This window comes from Schistosoma mansoni, assembly GCF_000237925.1.
Source record: "Schistosoma mansoni, WGS project CABG00000000 data, chromosome 1 unplaced supercontig 0071, strain Puerto Rico, whole genome shotgun sequence".
NCBI lineage: Eukaryota > Metazoa > Platyhelminthes > Trematoda > Strigeidida > Schistosomatidae > Schistosoma > Schistosoma mansoni.
The window spans coordinates 1,112,831-1,128,189 of record NW_017385989.1 but is presented as its reverse complement, the minus strand read 5'-3'; the positions used below and the strand labels follow the sequence as shown (position 1 = coordinate 1,128,189).

General features: G+C 36.3%; 2 protein-coding genes across 2 annotated transcripts; one reads left to right on the top strand and one right to left on the bottom strand.

The window, feature by feature from the left end:
- Window positions 1-47: 47 nt before the first annotated feature.
- Smp_031430 (hypothetical protein) lies at window positions 48-455 on the top strand (the record flags this gene model as incomplete). The annotated part of the gene is made up of 1 exon (XM_018791831.1): window positions 48-455. One exon carries the CDS (start codon window positions 48-50, stop codon window positions 453-455), a length of 408 nt encoding a protein of 135 aa, XP_018645054.1.
- Window positions 456-13,680: 13,225 nt separating this feature from the next.
- On the bottom strand, window positions 13,681-15,320 carry Smp_139160 (SmCL2-like peptidase (C01 family); the record flags this gene model as incomplete). The annotated part of the gene is made up of 3 exons (XM_018791830.1): window positions 13,681-13,891; window positions 14,830-14,987; window positions 15,249-15,320. 3 exons carry the CDS (start codon window positions 15,318-15,320, stop codon window positions 13,681-13,683), a joined length of 441 nt encoding a protein of 146 aa, XP_018645053.1.
- Between the last annotated feature and the right edge of the window lie 39 nt (window positions 15,321-15,359).

The following is a 15,359-nucleotide window of genomic DNA, read 5'->3' as shown; positions in this document are numbered from 1 at the left end:
TATTTAGTTTATTTAAAAGTCCATTATTTCCATCTACATTAGCAACAATGAATCATTCAATTGAAATTAATGGTTTTATTATTATTATTGTAAATTTTGGTAGTTCATTTGGTGCTACTATATTACAATATACTGCTGGACGTTTAATTAATTTATATGGACAATTTATATTTCCATATTTAGTAACTGGTACATCAATTTTATTATTAATGACATCATTAATATTAATATTAACATTAAAACATATTGGTAATCGATTTCAAAATGATCATCATGGTCATATTATGATTGATACAATACCTGAATCAATAAATGATCACAATGATAATAATGATCATAATGATCATTCTATGATTACATCATTACCAAGATCAAAATTTATTGGATCTAAATTAACCACAAACATTCCTCAATCAAATATGAATCCAATAGATAATAATATTGAAAAATTATAAAAACTTTAGATTTGATTTAATCAATAATCAATCATTTATGTATCAGTGTATGTATGTCTGTGTGGTTGCGTGCGTTCGCGCGTGCGCACATGAGTGCGTGTGTGTGAGATAACTTTCCTGGTGCACAAGTTTTTTTTTGTTTTTTTATAAACAAAACAGTATTTCATTTTTATTGTTTACCTCATGTTTTGTTACTAAGGCGAAAAAACAAAAAAACAAAAAACAACAAAAATTTCATCAAAATATTTTTTTAAAAATGTTTTTTGTTTCTCATTCTATATTCAAAATTTTTTTCAAATAGTTTTCTTTTTTTTTAAAAAAAGAAAAAAAAATTTTTTCTGATCTCAGTGTAGTCATTTTGTATTCATGTTTTATTGAATAAATAATTTCAAAATTTTTGATGATTTTTTTCTATATTAGAGATAAACAACCTTAGAATTATATCATCGTGTTGTGAAAACAACACGAGTGCAGCCAAGAGTGAGAAAAGTCCACTCTCCTTCTCGAAATGCTTTCACATAGCCACGCGTATATAGCCTCTGGTAGGGAAGTTCTACTCATTGCCTTCTCGTAACTAAGGTTGTTGTTTAAGAAATTGGAAGGACGATAAGCAAATGTCCGGCGCTCTTACCGGGTTTTATTGAATAAATCGTTTTCAAAATTTATGATGATTTTTTTCTATGTTAGGGGTAAACAATCTTAGAATTATATTATAGAATTGTATTGTTGTGAACACAACATGAGTGCGGACAGTCGAATGCCCTAGTACGGCCGAGAGTGTGGAGGGACCATCCTCTCTCTCGAAATGCTTGCGCATGGTCACGCGTATACAGCCTCTGTCAGGGAAGTCTTACTCACTGCCTTCTCGTGGCAAGGTGTCGATTACGAAACTGGAAGGACGAAAAGCGAATGTCCGGTGCTTTAACCGGTTTGGTCGACACGGAAAGTTCACCTAGGGAAGTTGGAAAACCCTGATTCCAAACCAATGGTGCACATGGGTTCCAGTATCCTGAGGGAACAAATGGCGTATGAACCTATTGTTGGTCACCGGCTACCATGGGACTGCATCTCTTCACGATGTTCCACTGCCTTGTGGATGAGACCTTCATGTCATAGGCTACAGTTGTGGCGTCTTGAGAAAACCACGTGCTTTAGTTTGGGCACCTGAGCAGTATCACAGCCCTCACACAATTCAAATGAGATTTGTGTGGCGCATATATATATATATATATATATATATATATATAGTGGTTCCCCCTTTGTACCAATATTTATGTGTTTAAATAAATAAATAAATCTTTATCCACTGTTTGCCAGTAAGCATAGATTCGAGTCAACGATTTCATCTTGTTGATACCGGAATGGAGTTCTGTTCCGGTTCTTTCTTAATCAATCTTCTAATGAAATACATTCTATGCCTGAAATTAGTTGACAGTTGTTTTGAGTTGCATTCACATTCTGGTCCGGCAAGATTCAAGTAGCTTTGTGTATGCGTTTATGGGGGAATATTGTGCCACCTATAACCAACTTGTTGAATGCACATAGATTGGCGAATCTCTCCCCATTTTCATTTCTCTCTCCTAGTCCATGTCGTCCCATGATATATTAATACCTGGTGTTGTCCATTCAGACTTTCGTGATTAAATCTTTCATCAGGATGGTCAGGTGCCTTTCTGAGTAATTCCCTATGATTGACTGCAGCCTATCACAAAAGTGATCTTTATCATCGTCGTTACTATCATTGATGGGTGTATAATATTGGATAACATTCATTGTGATTCACTCATCCTTTGTTTTGGATGATGTTTTGGTGTTTCTGGATCCATGAGGTCACCATCCTATAAATGGTTTGCATGCTAAGATGCACAACATCAGAGCAACTCCCTTAGTGTGTGGAGCACGTACTTCTTCGTGACCTGAGTACAGAAGCATTTTTCCTGAATCTATCCTTCTCTATTCAGTTTGGACCTAGTGGATTTCATTTACTCTTAGCACCGTCAAGTTATATCTCCTCATTTCCGTTGACATTCGACTGGTCCTTCCGACCTTTCACATTGTCAAAATATTTCATGTACCTACAAAAGTTGTTGCTTTGGTTGTTAGAATGGTTATCGGCCTCTTCACTACTGAAGAATCTCAGCAATCATAATTGTTGTGAGTGAAAATTGTTGAACTTGGAGGACAGAATTTAGATAGTTTAATTAGTTTAATCTAATTGACGTTGTTTTAGCACGGTTGTTATCTTCGTGATGTTTACTGTCTCCATGCTCAACTTTACAAATGCTCCTGATGAAGTTTTTCATCTAGTTGACAAGTGAGAAATACGACAAGTATTCATTTATAACTCGAATACAGTTTAATATGCATATATACTTATATATAGGTGATGTTCCTTAGGTCAATTTATTCATCATTACCATAAAAACAGAATATAAGTTACCTATAATTTCTTAAGAAAAAAAAAACTAAAAAATGTTTGTATACGTGATAATGATTTATATCATAATGGATTCCATATTGATTGTTACCTAGAACTTACTAGAAATAGCGCTTTCTATAAAGATATATACATTCTCTTCTTTGATGTATATAATGTATTCAGTGTTTAATAGTTTACTGGCAAAAAATTTATGCAAATCATATGCATTTACAATTGAATTAAGAGTATTAGTTGGAATTATAAGAAAAGAAAATAGGTATAATATAAGTAGTATGTTACGGTAGATAGCATATTGAATAAAAAGCTTGACTCTTAATCTTACTTACTTACACCTGTTACTCCCAATGGAGCGTAGGCCGCCGACCACCATTCTCTAACCCACTTTGTCCGGCGCCTTCTTTTCTAGTTCTATCCAGTTTTGGTTCATTCTTCTCATGTCTGTCTAAATTTCTCGGCGTAATGTGTTCTTTGGTCTTCCTCTTCTCCTTTGACCTTCAGGATTCCATGTGAGGGCTTGCCTTGTGACGGAATTGGGTGATTTCCTCAATGTGTGCCTAATCCACTTCCAGCGCTTCTTCCTGATTTCTTCCTCTACTGGATGGAATCTGGTTTGTTCTCTCCCATAGTAGGTTGTTGCTGATAGTGTCTGACCAATGGATCTGAATTATTTTGCGCAGACAACTGTTACTAAATACCTGTATCTTCTGGATGATTATTTTCGTAGTTCTCTACGTCTCCACCCCATACAGTAGAACTGTCTTCACATTTGTATTGAAAATTCTGATCTTGGTGTTGGTTGACAATTGTTTTGAGTTCCAAATGTTCTTCAGTTGTAAATATGCTGTTCTTGCTTTGCCGATTCTCGCCCTCATATCTGCATCAAATCCACCGTGTTCATCAATGATACTGCCCAGATATGTAAAGGTTTCCACATCCTCCAAAGCTTCTCCGTCAAGTGTAATTCGATTGGTGCATATCGTATTGTATCGGGGAGTCTTGCTTTGCCCTTTGTTTATATTGAGACCTACTACTGCTGAGGCTGCTGCTACATTGGTCGTCTTCTTCTGCATTTGTTGTTGCGTGTGTGATAGAAGAGCCAGATCATCTTCGAAGTCTAAATCATCCAGTTGCATCCTAGCTGTCCACTGTATCCCATGCTTCTTAACTCTTAATCATTGTCTGAAAATTTGAATAATACTCTACTTATTGATATTTGAGTATATAAATTATTTCATTATTATTGATGAACGAGGAGAATCTGATGAAGATGTAAGTGCGAGGATTGGCAAAACAAGGACAGGATTTCTAAAATTTGAAGAACTTATGGAACTCAAAACAATTGTCAACCAATACCAAAGTCACAAACTTCAATATCAATGTCAAGACAGTTGATTTTACCGTACGGAGCTGAAACTCGAAGAACTACGACAATCATCATCAAACACGTACAAGTACTTATAAACAGTTATCTACGCAAGATATTAAATGTTCGTTGACCGGATACCATCACGACAAACCAACTTCGAGCTGAATAGGAAATTATGAAAAGACGTTGAGAGTGGATAGGACATCCATTGAGGAACTCACCAAACTACATCACGAAGCAAGCACTAATTTGGAATCGTGAAGGTAAACGGAAAAGTGGGAGGCCGAAGAACATACTGTGCCAGAACTATAAGCAGACATGAAAAGGATTAATAGGAACTGGAAAGGATTGCCCAGAACAAGATTGGATGGAGAGTGGTGGTGTGCGGCCTATGCTCCTAGGCGAGGTGTAACAGGCGTAAGTAAGTAAGCATGTACGGAATAAGTTGTTAAGAGTATAAATAGTAAGAGAATTAATTGTATATTGCCTAATTTCCTTGGACTGTCACTGTAAACATGTGTAAAAATAAAAACTCTGTTGTGAGATAGCAACTCGCTGAAGACAGTGGTAGACGTTGGCGCGATTTCGTGGATGGGTTTAAGTTAGACATTAACATTGTTGAATACCAGCTCAGTAGTCTAGAGGTTGAGCGTTCGCCAGCAAGGTTGGAGGTACTGAGTTAGAGTAGCTTTAGTGCGGGATGGTGAGTGTGCACTGCTGGGAAGGAGTCCCATATTAGGATTAAACGGCCAAGCAGTACTTCCAGGTTTTTAGTGCTGGTCTGGATAAGATAAGTTTGTGATTTAAGCTATGGAGATAATAATAACAGATCTATTCAAAATAGTAACTTGTAAAGTAAGTAAATACGCGAAAATGTTGTTCTTAATAAGAAACTGAAATGGTAGCTATTATGACCTCGAGTGTGTATCATGAGAATCGAAAACGACTAATGATCATGAAAGAAATGTTGGGTATCGTGGAACGATGAAAGATTGAAGTTGAGATCAACTGTGATCAGAAAAAGTATGAAAACAGAAATAAATCGATTGGGTGTAAACGGTAAGGACAGGTGTCAGGCAAGGTTGCTTACTCTCACCCTTTCTCTTTCTCCAAGGTAGTTGAAGAAGAGGATGGTAACGTTTCTTCTGTGTACATAGTTCTAGTTTTTCATATGTAAAACAAATGACTCAGTAATGTTAAGCAGAAGGATGTTCACTGACTGTAGCAGATTTCTATTTACCTTGTAGATTTTAAGTACTAGTCTGGTTAGGTCGATTCACTTATGTTCACAAGGTGTTCGATTATAAACTTTCTTTCTGGTCCCTTTTCACATTTTTCCTGTCAAGTTGGACAAGACTCTTGAATTATTCTTAATAGAAAACGTATCAACTGACCTATATACCTAGCTGCCCATGAGCAGGTGAACTGATAGAAGTCAACAATCATATGTAGCGAACATAAATAGTTTTTAGAATAGTACACCCCGTGTGACATTTAACTGTATCAGTCAACCATCTCTCTTATGCCAACGCTGTTTAATATTCTATTATTCACACTATGGTTTATAAATGGAAATTTTACTTCTCAAAATAATCCACTTTCGTACCTATTTATTATTCTATGTATTCAGTTTAAATAGACTGATATGACCGTTAGACATACTTGATACTGGAATGGAAAGATCCGTTCAAATCATACTGCGATATCCAAGAATGAAACTCGGTTAGACAAGATAGAATCTTATTGTAGGCTGTTAATTGCAGTGAAGAAGAGGTATAAATGAGGTTTAATTGATCCAAACATTATCGACATTGATGTAAATATATGAAAAAAAAAATGGTTAAGTGCTCTGGCGCGGGACTAGTAGGTTGTGGGTTCGAACCTCGCTAGGCGAGGTCGTGGATGCGGACTGCTGAGGAGTCCCACAGTAGGGTGAAACCGTCCTCCAGTGCTTCCAGGTTTTCCCTGCTGGTCTAGCTTCAATTGACTCACGCTTTCAACTATGAAAATATATGGTAAAGTTTGATTTGAGCACAATTTGTTGCTCTGTGAATATGTTTCTTCAGACATGTAGCGATGATATTCATGAGTTGGAGTTTGTGATGTTTGACGATAGTATTCATTTCGTATACCGAACTTAACCATTCAATATTTACCAGTCAAATATTTGTAAGTATTTGCAACGTAATAGTGCGTTGTAGAATTTGATCACTAGTTTATTTTGTCTTTTTGGTTAAGCTACTCACCAGTAGTCTAATGATCGTAACCGATTTTTACTCGAAATTACTCGGATAAGTGGAACAATAGGACTGTAACTTATGTTGGATCAAGGTTAACTGTCCAGGTGAAGATGTATACTTGATCAAATCTAGGATATTCAGCTATATACCCCCTAAAATATAGCACTGATATGCCATAAAGTGAGATAATTGGATACCAAGTGAAATATGTAACTTCCAAAGTTCATACTAATTTAAATTTTGTAAAATATATTTTCATCATACAGTTTAGTGTGGAATTGATTGAAGATGTGGTAGTACATTCAATTGCAGATGATTGTACAATAATTACCTAACTACCGCTGTTGCTCCTCATGGAGGAGCATATTACACTCACAATCATTCTCCATCCAAACCTATCCTGGACAATCCTTTCCAGTTCTTTCCACTTGCTATTCATCACTTTCATGCCTGTTTCTAATTCCCGATGCATTGTGTTCTTCAGCCTCCCTCTTTACCGCTTCCATTCAGCGTTCCAAGATAGTACTTGATTCATGTTGTGGTTTGATGCCTTCTGAAATGTATGTCCTATCCACCACCTCCATCGTCTTTTCCTAATTTCCTCTTCAGCTGGAACCTGGTTTGTCTTCTCCCATAATAGGTTGTTGCTGATGTTATCCGGCCAGTGAATGTTGAGTGTTTTGTGAAGACAACTGTTTATAAATGCTTGTACATTCTTGACGATGAGTGTAGTAGTTCTCCAAGTTTCAGCTCCTTACAGTAGAACTGTGTTTACTTTCGTATTGACGATTGTGATTTTGATATTGATTGACAGTTGTTTTGAGTTCCATATGTTCTTCAGTTGTAGGAATTCTATTGTCGCTTCTCCATCATTTGCTTTAAGTCATCATTGGATCCTCCTTTTTCATCGGTGATGCTGACCATGTCATGTACGTGAAATATTTCACCTATTCCAGAGTTTCTCCATCCAATGTGATTGGTTTGGTTGGTATTCTCTGAGTTGTATTTGAGAATGTTGCTTTTTCCATTATGTATGTTGAAACCCACATATTCAGAGTCTTTCGAAGCACAACTCTAACTTTTCGGTCTGTGAGATTATCTAAATATCTACTGGTTAATATTCCAATTCAACAATTGGTGAACGGTTGCTCAGACATCGTGGATTGATTGGAGTTGGACATTAACACCGTTGGATGCCGGCCGGCTCAGTGGTCTATCGGTTAAGTGCTCTGTCGCAAGACTGGTAGGTCCTGGGTTTGAATCTCGCGAGTGCGCGACCGTGGATGCGCACTGCTAAGGAGTCCCATATATAGCGCGAAACGGCCGTCCAGTGCTTCCAGGTTTCCCATTGGGGTCTATCTTCAATCGATTCATGATTTCAACCATGAAAATAATTCAATATCCTAAGTGTTGTCTAAAGTAAATGTTTAATTTTTTTGAAGGCTGAGTAATGCAGAAGTTCAAATCTTCTCTACCTATGCGAAAACAACTATTACTTACACTAAAATTGCTCTGGCAAAATTATTTTATTATAGAGTTATGTGCTTTATATTGCTCTTCCAGATTTTTAATGGTGCTCCAACATTGGTTCATTCATGATATTATTCTAAACTCAACAATCTCCACAATCCTATACTGATTAGATAAAGTAGACAAAAAATGTCTGGATGTTTTGTGTTCAACTAGATCTCAACATGATTGTATCATCAATTTAAACACGGTTGGTTGAAGTTACACATTAACATTGTTGGATACTGGTTAAGTAGTCTAGAGTCTAATCGTTTATGAGCCTGACCGAAGGTGCTGGGTTTGAATCCAACTAGTAGTTGGTGGATGCGTACTGCTGAGGTGTCTCGTACTAGGACGAAACGGCCATCCATTGATTCCAGGTTTTCTATTATTGAAGTACTATTAAACTTAGATTCTCTCTTTATTTTACTGTATTGATATGATGTTTTACTTTAAACCGTTCCATTCTATTACATGGTAACTGATAATTTTTTTTCTATACAATATAGCTGGTATCATTGATAACAGGATCAAAGTTCTTCAGCCTTATCAAGTATCCATTTATGGTATCGTATGGTCATTATCTTTATTGCTACAAAAACACTTATCAACTCTAAAGTTTATTTAGTTTCATAGCAAACTTGATTAAATCAAAAATCGTTTCTCTCTCTCTTTCACACACACACGCATATAAAAAAATTGATTTGATTCACTATTGTAGACGTAAATAAATCCCCCCCAAGTAAATAGCTCTGTAAGTCTTTGACATTTGATTTATTGGATTCACGCAGATGAAAGCGCTTGGTCATGTGTCCACACTAGATCACAAGTGAGTAGGCCGTGCTACTCATTCCTTTCAACTACGAGCCAGCTTAGAATAAATGTTCCTTAACATATCAATAACCTTCAAAATATATCTTCTAACTCTTTCATTCCTGACTTCTGATATGACTGGGTTGGCATACTTCAATTATAAAGGTGTTGTTATATCTCGAACTTAGATTTCTTAGACTGTCGCGTAATACTAGAGAACTCGAACGCTAGAACCCTCCAAAGTCACAAATCAGAAGACAGAAGGCATGTAGAAGGAATGTTATTCCAAACAGTGTCAATTATGGTACAAAATTGTCAGGTATTTATAGTTTTTAGTAGAAACAAAATCATCATTATAGTTATCCAATCCGCACACAGGGAGTTATCAGCATTGTCCAATAGGGAAGCTGCACATAGTGATTCTAGAATATTCTTCCAAAAGCTGATTGGATGGAATGTGTTCGGCTCCTTCTGGGCTTCTTAGAGCTTCCTCGACTTCACCTGTGGACCATCCTCATAGGTGTTATTTGTTAAGGTGTTGTCAAACTACGAATACTTGTGACATCTTTATCATCAATAATTAACTGATTTTATGATATCAACATGTCTAGTGAAGATTGATAACCTTTTCATAAAACCAATACTCAAATGCAATTTGTAGTTGAACATTCACAGAAATAACTCCGCCTGTAGCTCTTCTAACTGGAAAGAACTGGAAAGGATTGGCTGGGACAGGGTTGGATGGAGAATACTAGTGTGCGGTTTATGCTCCTCTGTGGTAGTCGATATTCGATATTATCCCTAACTTCGTATATTGTTCGTCTTGATAACCGTTACTCGATAACGTCCTAACGGTGTATAAATCAGAAGTCGAATACGAAGGGTTGATTGCGTTTATTATTGAACCACACACAGGTATCCAATATTACGGGCACGTTAAGCAAGCATGAAAGAGCAGTGCCGTAAAGTAGGCGAGTGAGCGTGAGAGCCGAATGAGTGAGTAAGCGTGTGCAATACGGTGTAGCGTAGAGCAGAGCAGAGAGCAAGCAGTAAACAGGATTAAGATGTACATATATATATAAGTGGAAATGCATGAATCATCGGATCAGTTAAGCGATTAATAATAAGGCGAGCGGAATGAATACATGCTTAAGCAGCAAGTAATGTTCAAGCGTATATAATAAAAGTACAACGATATAGATAGGTTGTTATTGTATGAATGACTGTCCATTAAATAAGTTAACAAAAGGGCTTAGCCAGATTAGATGTAAACAAACTCAATTGTATTTGAGTTTCTATACCTCCACTAGGGTTAACAGGCTTCTTCATTTGAATCCATCTGAATTGAAATTGACCAGAAGTTGATAATGAAATACTCCAATGATGATTGGAATCTGAAAATGTTTCGTTCAATTTGAATACCTTTTGATGTTTATGCGATTCGACATAATTACTTATTTACTTACTTTTAAGGTTTCAATAAGTTTTTCTGGTTAGCGTTTTTTTAGCGAGTTGATTTTCTAAGAGATGGGGTCGCTAACCCAATGCCCAACCCTCCTCCTTTACCCGGGCTTGGGATCGGCAGTAGCCCCCAGAGGAGCTACAGGCGGAGTTCGATATAATAATCAACGAGAATTATCATAATCCTCATTTCATTCAAAACACTACTAATGAAATCAGTCAGCATAGGATAGTCAAAGTTGAAATATTCAGAAGATGTGATGTCATGTATGAAAGTTTATTGAATGAAGTATCTTGCTTAAGCATTGAATATAAAGTTTTCAAAGTCTGTACAAGGACTTTCGTCTAAATTCAAACAAATAGCTTCATAGTATTTGAGTACTGACGTAATGTAAGATATTAAGGAGATTGAATTTAAAGTAAATCTAACATTTCGACTAAGAAGCTTTCTCGAAGAAACATAATCAGACATCAACATTATCGAATATAAATAGGAACATAGTTCTCTGGTTCATTGTATACTAACTAGGTTATTCAATCAACGTTACCAAGGTTTAAAGTAGGTATTTGCTTTAGTGAGTATGAGACAGGTAGTGTGTAACGATAACAGATTGTCTTTGCATTATATACCGAAGAGAAATATGAGTGGTACCTTCTGAGAACTACTTATGGACTAATACTATGCTTATATGTTTATCGTATAATTGGTAACTAACTAGACTATTCATATTCGCGTTCATCTTATTATGAGCTTTAATTTGACCAATAAACTATTGTTATATGATTCACCATTCTTGAATTATGCTCTGTCTATGATTTACTATCTTCCTTATTCACAGCCACATTTAGCTGAATCTTGTACAAATGTTGTTTCCTATTTTATGGTACGATGCGGTCTATCTGGTTGGTATATATAAACTCGGTATGTTTGAAAGATAATGATTCATATTGCAGAGGCTGTTATTGATGTTTTGGACTTAACTGGCTGAGCTAGGCAGAAAGCAGGACTGATAAGTACTCAAGACTGCTCATACGGTTTTTGTGTGTCACTGATACGATCGATAATTCACTACTTTCTCTAATTGACGGTATCATCACGTCATATATTAAACAGGGCACACAGGCAACAATATATAACAGTTTGCTCGTTAGTAGATCTAAGGTGTGAGAAGAAAGTTCGTCCATTATTTATCGCCTCTGATCAGTGAATTTGTGAAGAAAACATACCATTTATATAGATGATATGAATCAAACATGTCACAGCATGCATAAAATGAGGATAGATAAACAAGATAAAATAAATTAATGAGTAAAAATTTCCTTGATGTTGTTTGGTGGTATTTCCTTGTAGGACGAAACGCGCGTCCTGGATTACACTGCTAGCCACTATCCATCTTTGCTTATAATGTTTGTGAATTAAGACTATATCGAGGCAATACGCACAGTATACACATATGCTAATAATAGACTGATCAATTGCAGTCCTAAACATTGATGGGAAGATTCAAACAAATAATACTAAGAGAATTTAAACTTCGCTCCATTGCACAAGCAAGTGGCTATCAGTACTCAGTAGCTAAGTGGATAACTCGGTGGCGTTTGTAGCGAACGGTACTGGGTTCGAGTCCCAGAGTGAACATCAACTCTGAGATGCAGACACATCCGGCTGCCGGATTCCAAATAGGACGGAACGTGCGTCCTGGATTCCACTGCCAACCACTATCCATCTTTGCTTATTAACTATCGTTGTTTATGATTGCAACTGATCAATCTCTTGTTGGCATACTTGCATCCTGTGCGGATTGCCTCGAGATTCTACTGTTAGCCACTATCCATCTTTGCTTAGATGAATGAATGTTCGTTAATTTTTCTATTCAAGTTAATTGTTTAACATATACAGATAAGACGGTTGATTAGAACAGTTGAATGTATTAAATGGGATAAGGATTTTACGTTTACGTATTAATTATTAGTTGCCATGAAACATCTAATTGTCTTCCATCTCTTCGATTCATCATAAAAGTAATATTAGTTCTCTAGAAATTTCGATTTGAAAATAGTTGTCACATAGTGTAGATAGTTGGATGAATAAAGTTTCTATTTGTGTAAGGCTAGAGATTAGAGCCGGCTCTATTTTCTCCATTATTTAACTTGTTTGTTCTATTTTCAATAAGTCAATGAATATCCTAGATGAGATAATCTACATTCAGAGTAGGACTCCAAAGCTGAGTGGATAACGCGATGGCGTTTCGAAAGCGAAAGGTACTGTGTTCTAGTCCCAGAGTGAACATCAACTCCGAGATATAGGTACATCCAACTGACGAGTCCTAAATAGGACGAAACGAGCATCGTGGATTCCACTGCTAGCCATTATCCATCTTTGCTTACTATACAAAACATGTTTGTCGAACGCTTCCATTTTGGATTACTGTCTTTAGCAATTTCCTTTATACACTACATTTAATCAGTTTATCTTTCATCTGATAGAGTTATAAATATTGATTCAACTACATGATATATGTATTACTTTTCCATTTGGAATAGTAAGTAGGATGTTATCATTATTATAGATTAACTAAAGGCCTCTGCTATAACTTATGAGAATGACACATCCAAACATTTGTCTATTGGTCTATCGGTTAAGTGCCCTGGCGCAAGACTGGTAGGTCCTTGGTTCGAATCTCGCGAGTGCGGGATCGTGGACGCGCACTGCTGAGGAGTCCCATAATAGGATGAAACGGTCGTCCAGTACTTCCAGGTTTTCCATGATGGCTTAGCTTCAATTGACTCACGCTTTCAAGTATGAAAATATTTATATGTTAACCAAGTTTCAATGATGTTTACTTTTGGTGTTAAGTATTTCACGTTTATTATAAGTTCACAGTTAACGTAAGAAGAATGACTGATTACCATGAATTGTGAGATAATTTTACTGGTTAGTTATCTTCAATGAAATATCTCAACGATTTATGTATTCAGAGTAACAGCGTTTTACGGGAGAGGACTAACCAACTTCTAACTGAAGAGCAAATTAAGAAAAGACGTTGGAAGTGGATTGGACATACATTAACGAAATCACTGAACTGCATCACGAGACAAGCGCTAACTTGAAATTCGAAAGGAAAGCGGGAAAGAGGAAGACCAAAGAACACATTACGTCAGGAAATAGAAGCAGATATGAAAAGGATGAATGTTAACTGGAAAGAACTGGACAGGATTGTTTGGGACAAGGTTGGATGGAGACTGCTGGTACGCGATCTATGCTCCTCCACGAGGGGTAACAGGCGTAACTAAGTAACTACTTCATGTAATGATGACTACAATCGATTAAAAAAAACAAAAGACATATGATGAATACTTGTTTTTCTTTATTTAAACTAAAATGTAATGAATAGATTACAATAATGGGAAACTGGCATTTGTTGCAATACCACACATATTATGTTTATTCCTTCTTAATTTGAAATATCCATTCATACCCCATGTAGTACCCCAACTATTTTTAATAAGCCAATAATCTTTTCTATTTTCTCTACCATAACCAACAGCTAATACACCATGATTCAATAAGAATGATGAACATTGTTTTGATTCATATATTCCACTCCTTAAATGGAAATCATTCAATGTATAATAGAGAAACAAGGGATTGTAAAGCATAGTTAAATATAATAATGAACTAGTTTTATCGGCTTGTTCTGACTCATTTCTTGAATATGGTTGGTTCCCTGGGGTTCATCCTGTATTTGCATGTGTTTATCTAGTCGGCACATTCTAGGTGTCTCCTATTCAGATGTATCAGTTATAGTAATATAAGCTTCATTGTGGATAGGCAATATCAAGAATACATTTCTACTGTCCCTATGTGGTGTGTGCTAATGATGTCGACCGATATAAGTAGTATGTATTATCAATCGAAAGTGAAATGTCTGGGAGCAGACGGTTAAAAAGATCGAAGTAAGGAGAATGAGAACAGAGAATGATTGATGTTAAAACGAAGGAACAATCAAGTCTGATTGACTGTATAGTTCTCAGATTTTACTGATTTTTTATTCAATTACATTCGATTGTCTTTTGATGGAGTTTTGTTCTCTGAGCTGGAAGGTTTGGTGGTGGAGGTTTCATCGTCCTTCTGAACGACATCATCATCAGCACAAACTTCGAGTAGAAGTGAAGTGTTCAAATTTCTCTACTTAAAATTCTCTGTTGTTTTTTAGAATTGCCACTATCCAAAATCTCCACATTTTTTCCAGTCGAATATGTGTTCGCTGTTGTCTACATGCATTGATATAACTGAAGGCATTTGATTGTCCTCATTTGTGTTCTCGTTCACTACACTTAAACACTTTTATTTATTACTCTAATGAGAACATTTTTGTAATTCACTATCATCACGCTCGCGAGTGCGGGATCGTGGATGCGCACTGCCACTGAGGAGTCCTATAATAGGACGAAACGGCCATCCAGTGCTTCCAGGTTTTCTATGATGGTCTAACTTCAATTGACTCATGATTTCAACTATAATAATGGATGAAGTCAACTTACTTATATAGTATAAGATCATCCAATGCATCAATAGCAACTGAAATTGGTCCATAGTGATAAAGAGCTTTTTGTAATTTTTCTTCATCTCTAGCTGGTAAATCAACAAATTTCTTCACTTTCACAACACCTTTCGATTTACGAAAATGACATGATGAATCCTGGAAATAGTAATTACAGAATATGGAATGTGGGTTAAAAAAGTTAGATGAATGAATATTTTCATAGTTGAAAGCGTGAGTCAATTGAAGCTAGACCACCAAAGAAAAACCTGGAAGAACTGGACGGCCGTTTCCAGGTTTTCCTTGGTGGTTCAGCTTCAATTGACTCACGCTTGCAACTATGAAAATACTAAATCTCCACAGAAAACCCCTTCTGAGAATGAATATTTGCATTGAAAGTTCGTCAAATTTGAAACTTACATGACCTATATACTTATAATCTTTCTCTGACTCAATTGGGTATTTTTCTAAGTAAGCGAATGATTGATCCATTGTACCACCTTGACATCCATCATTCCCATATTTGTAACT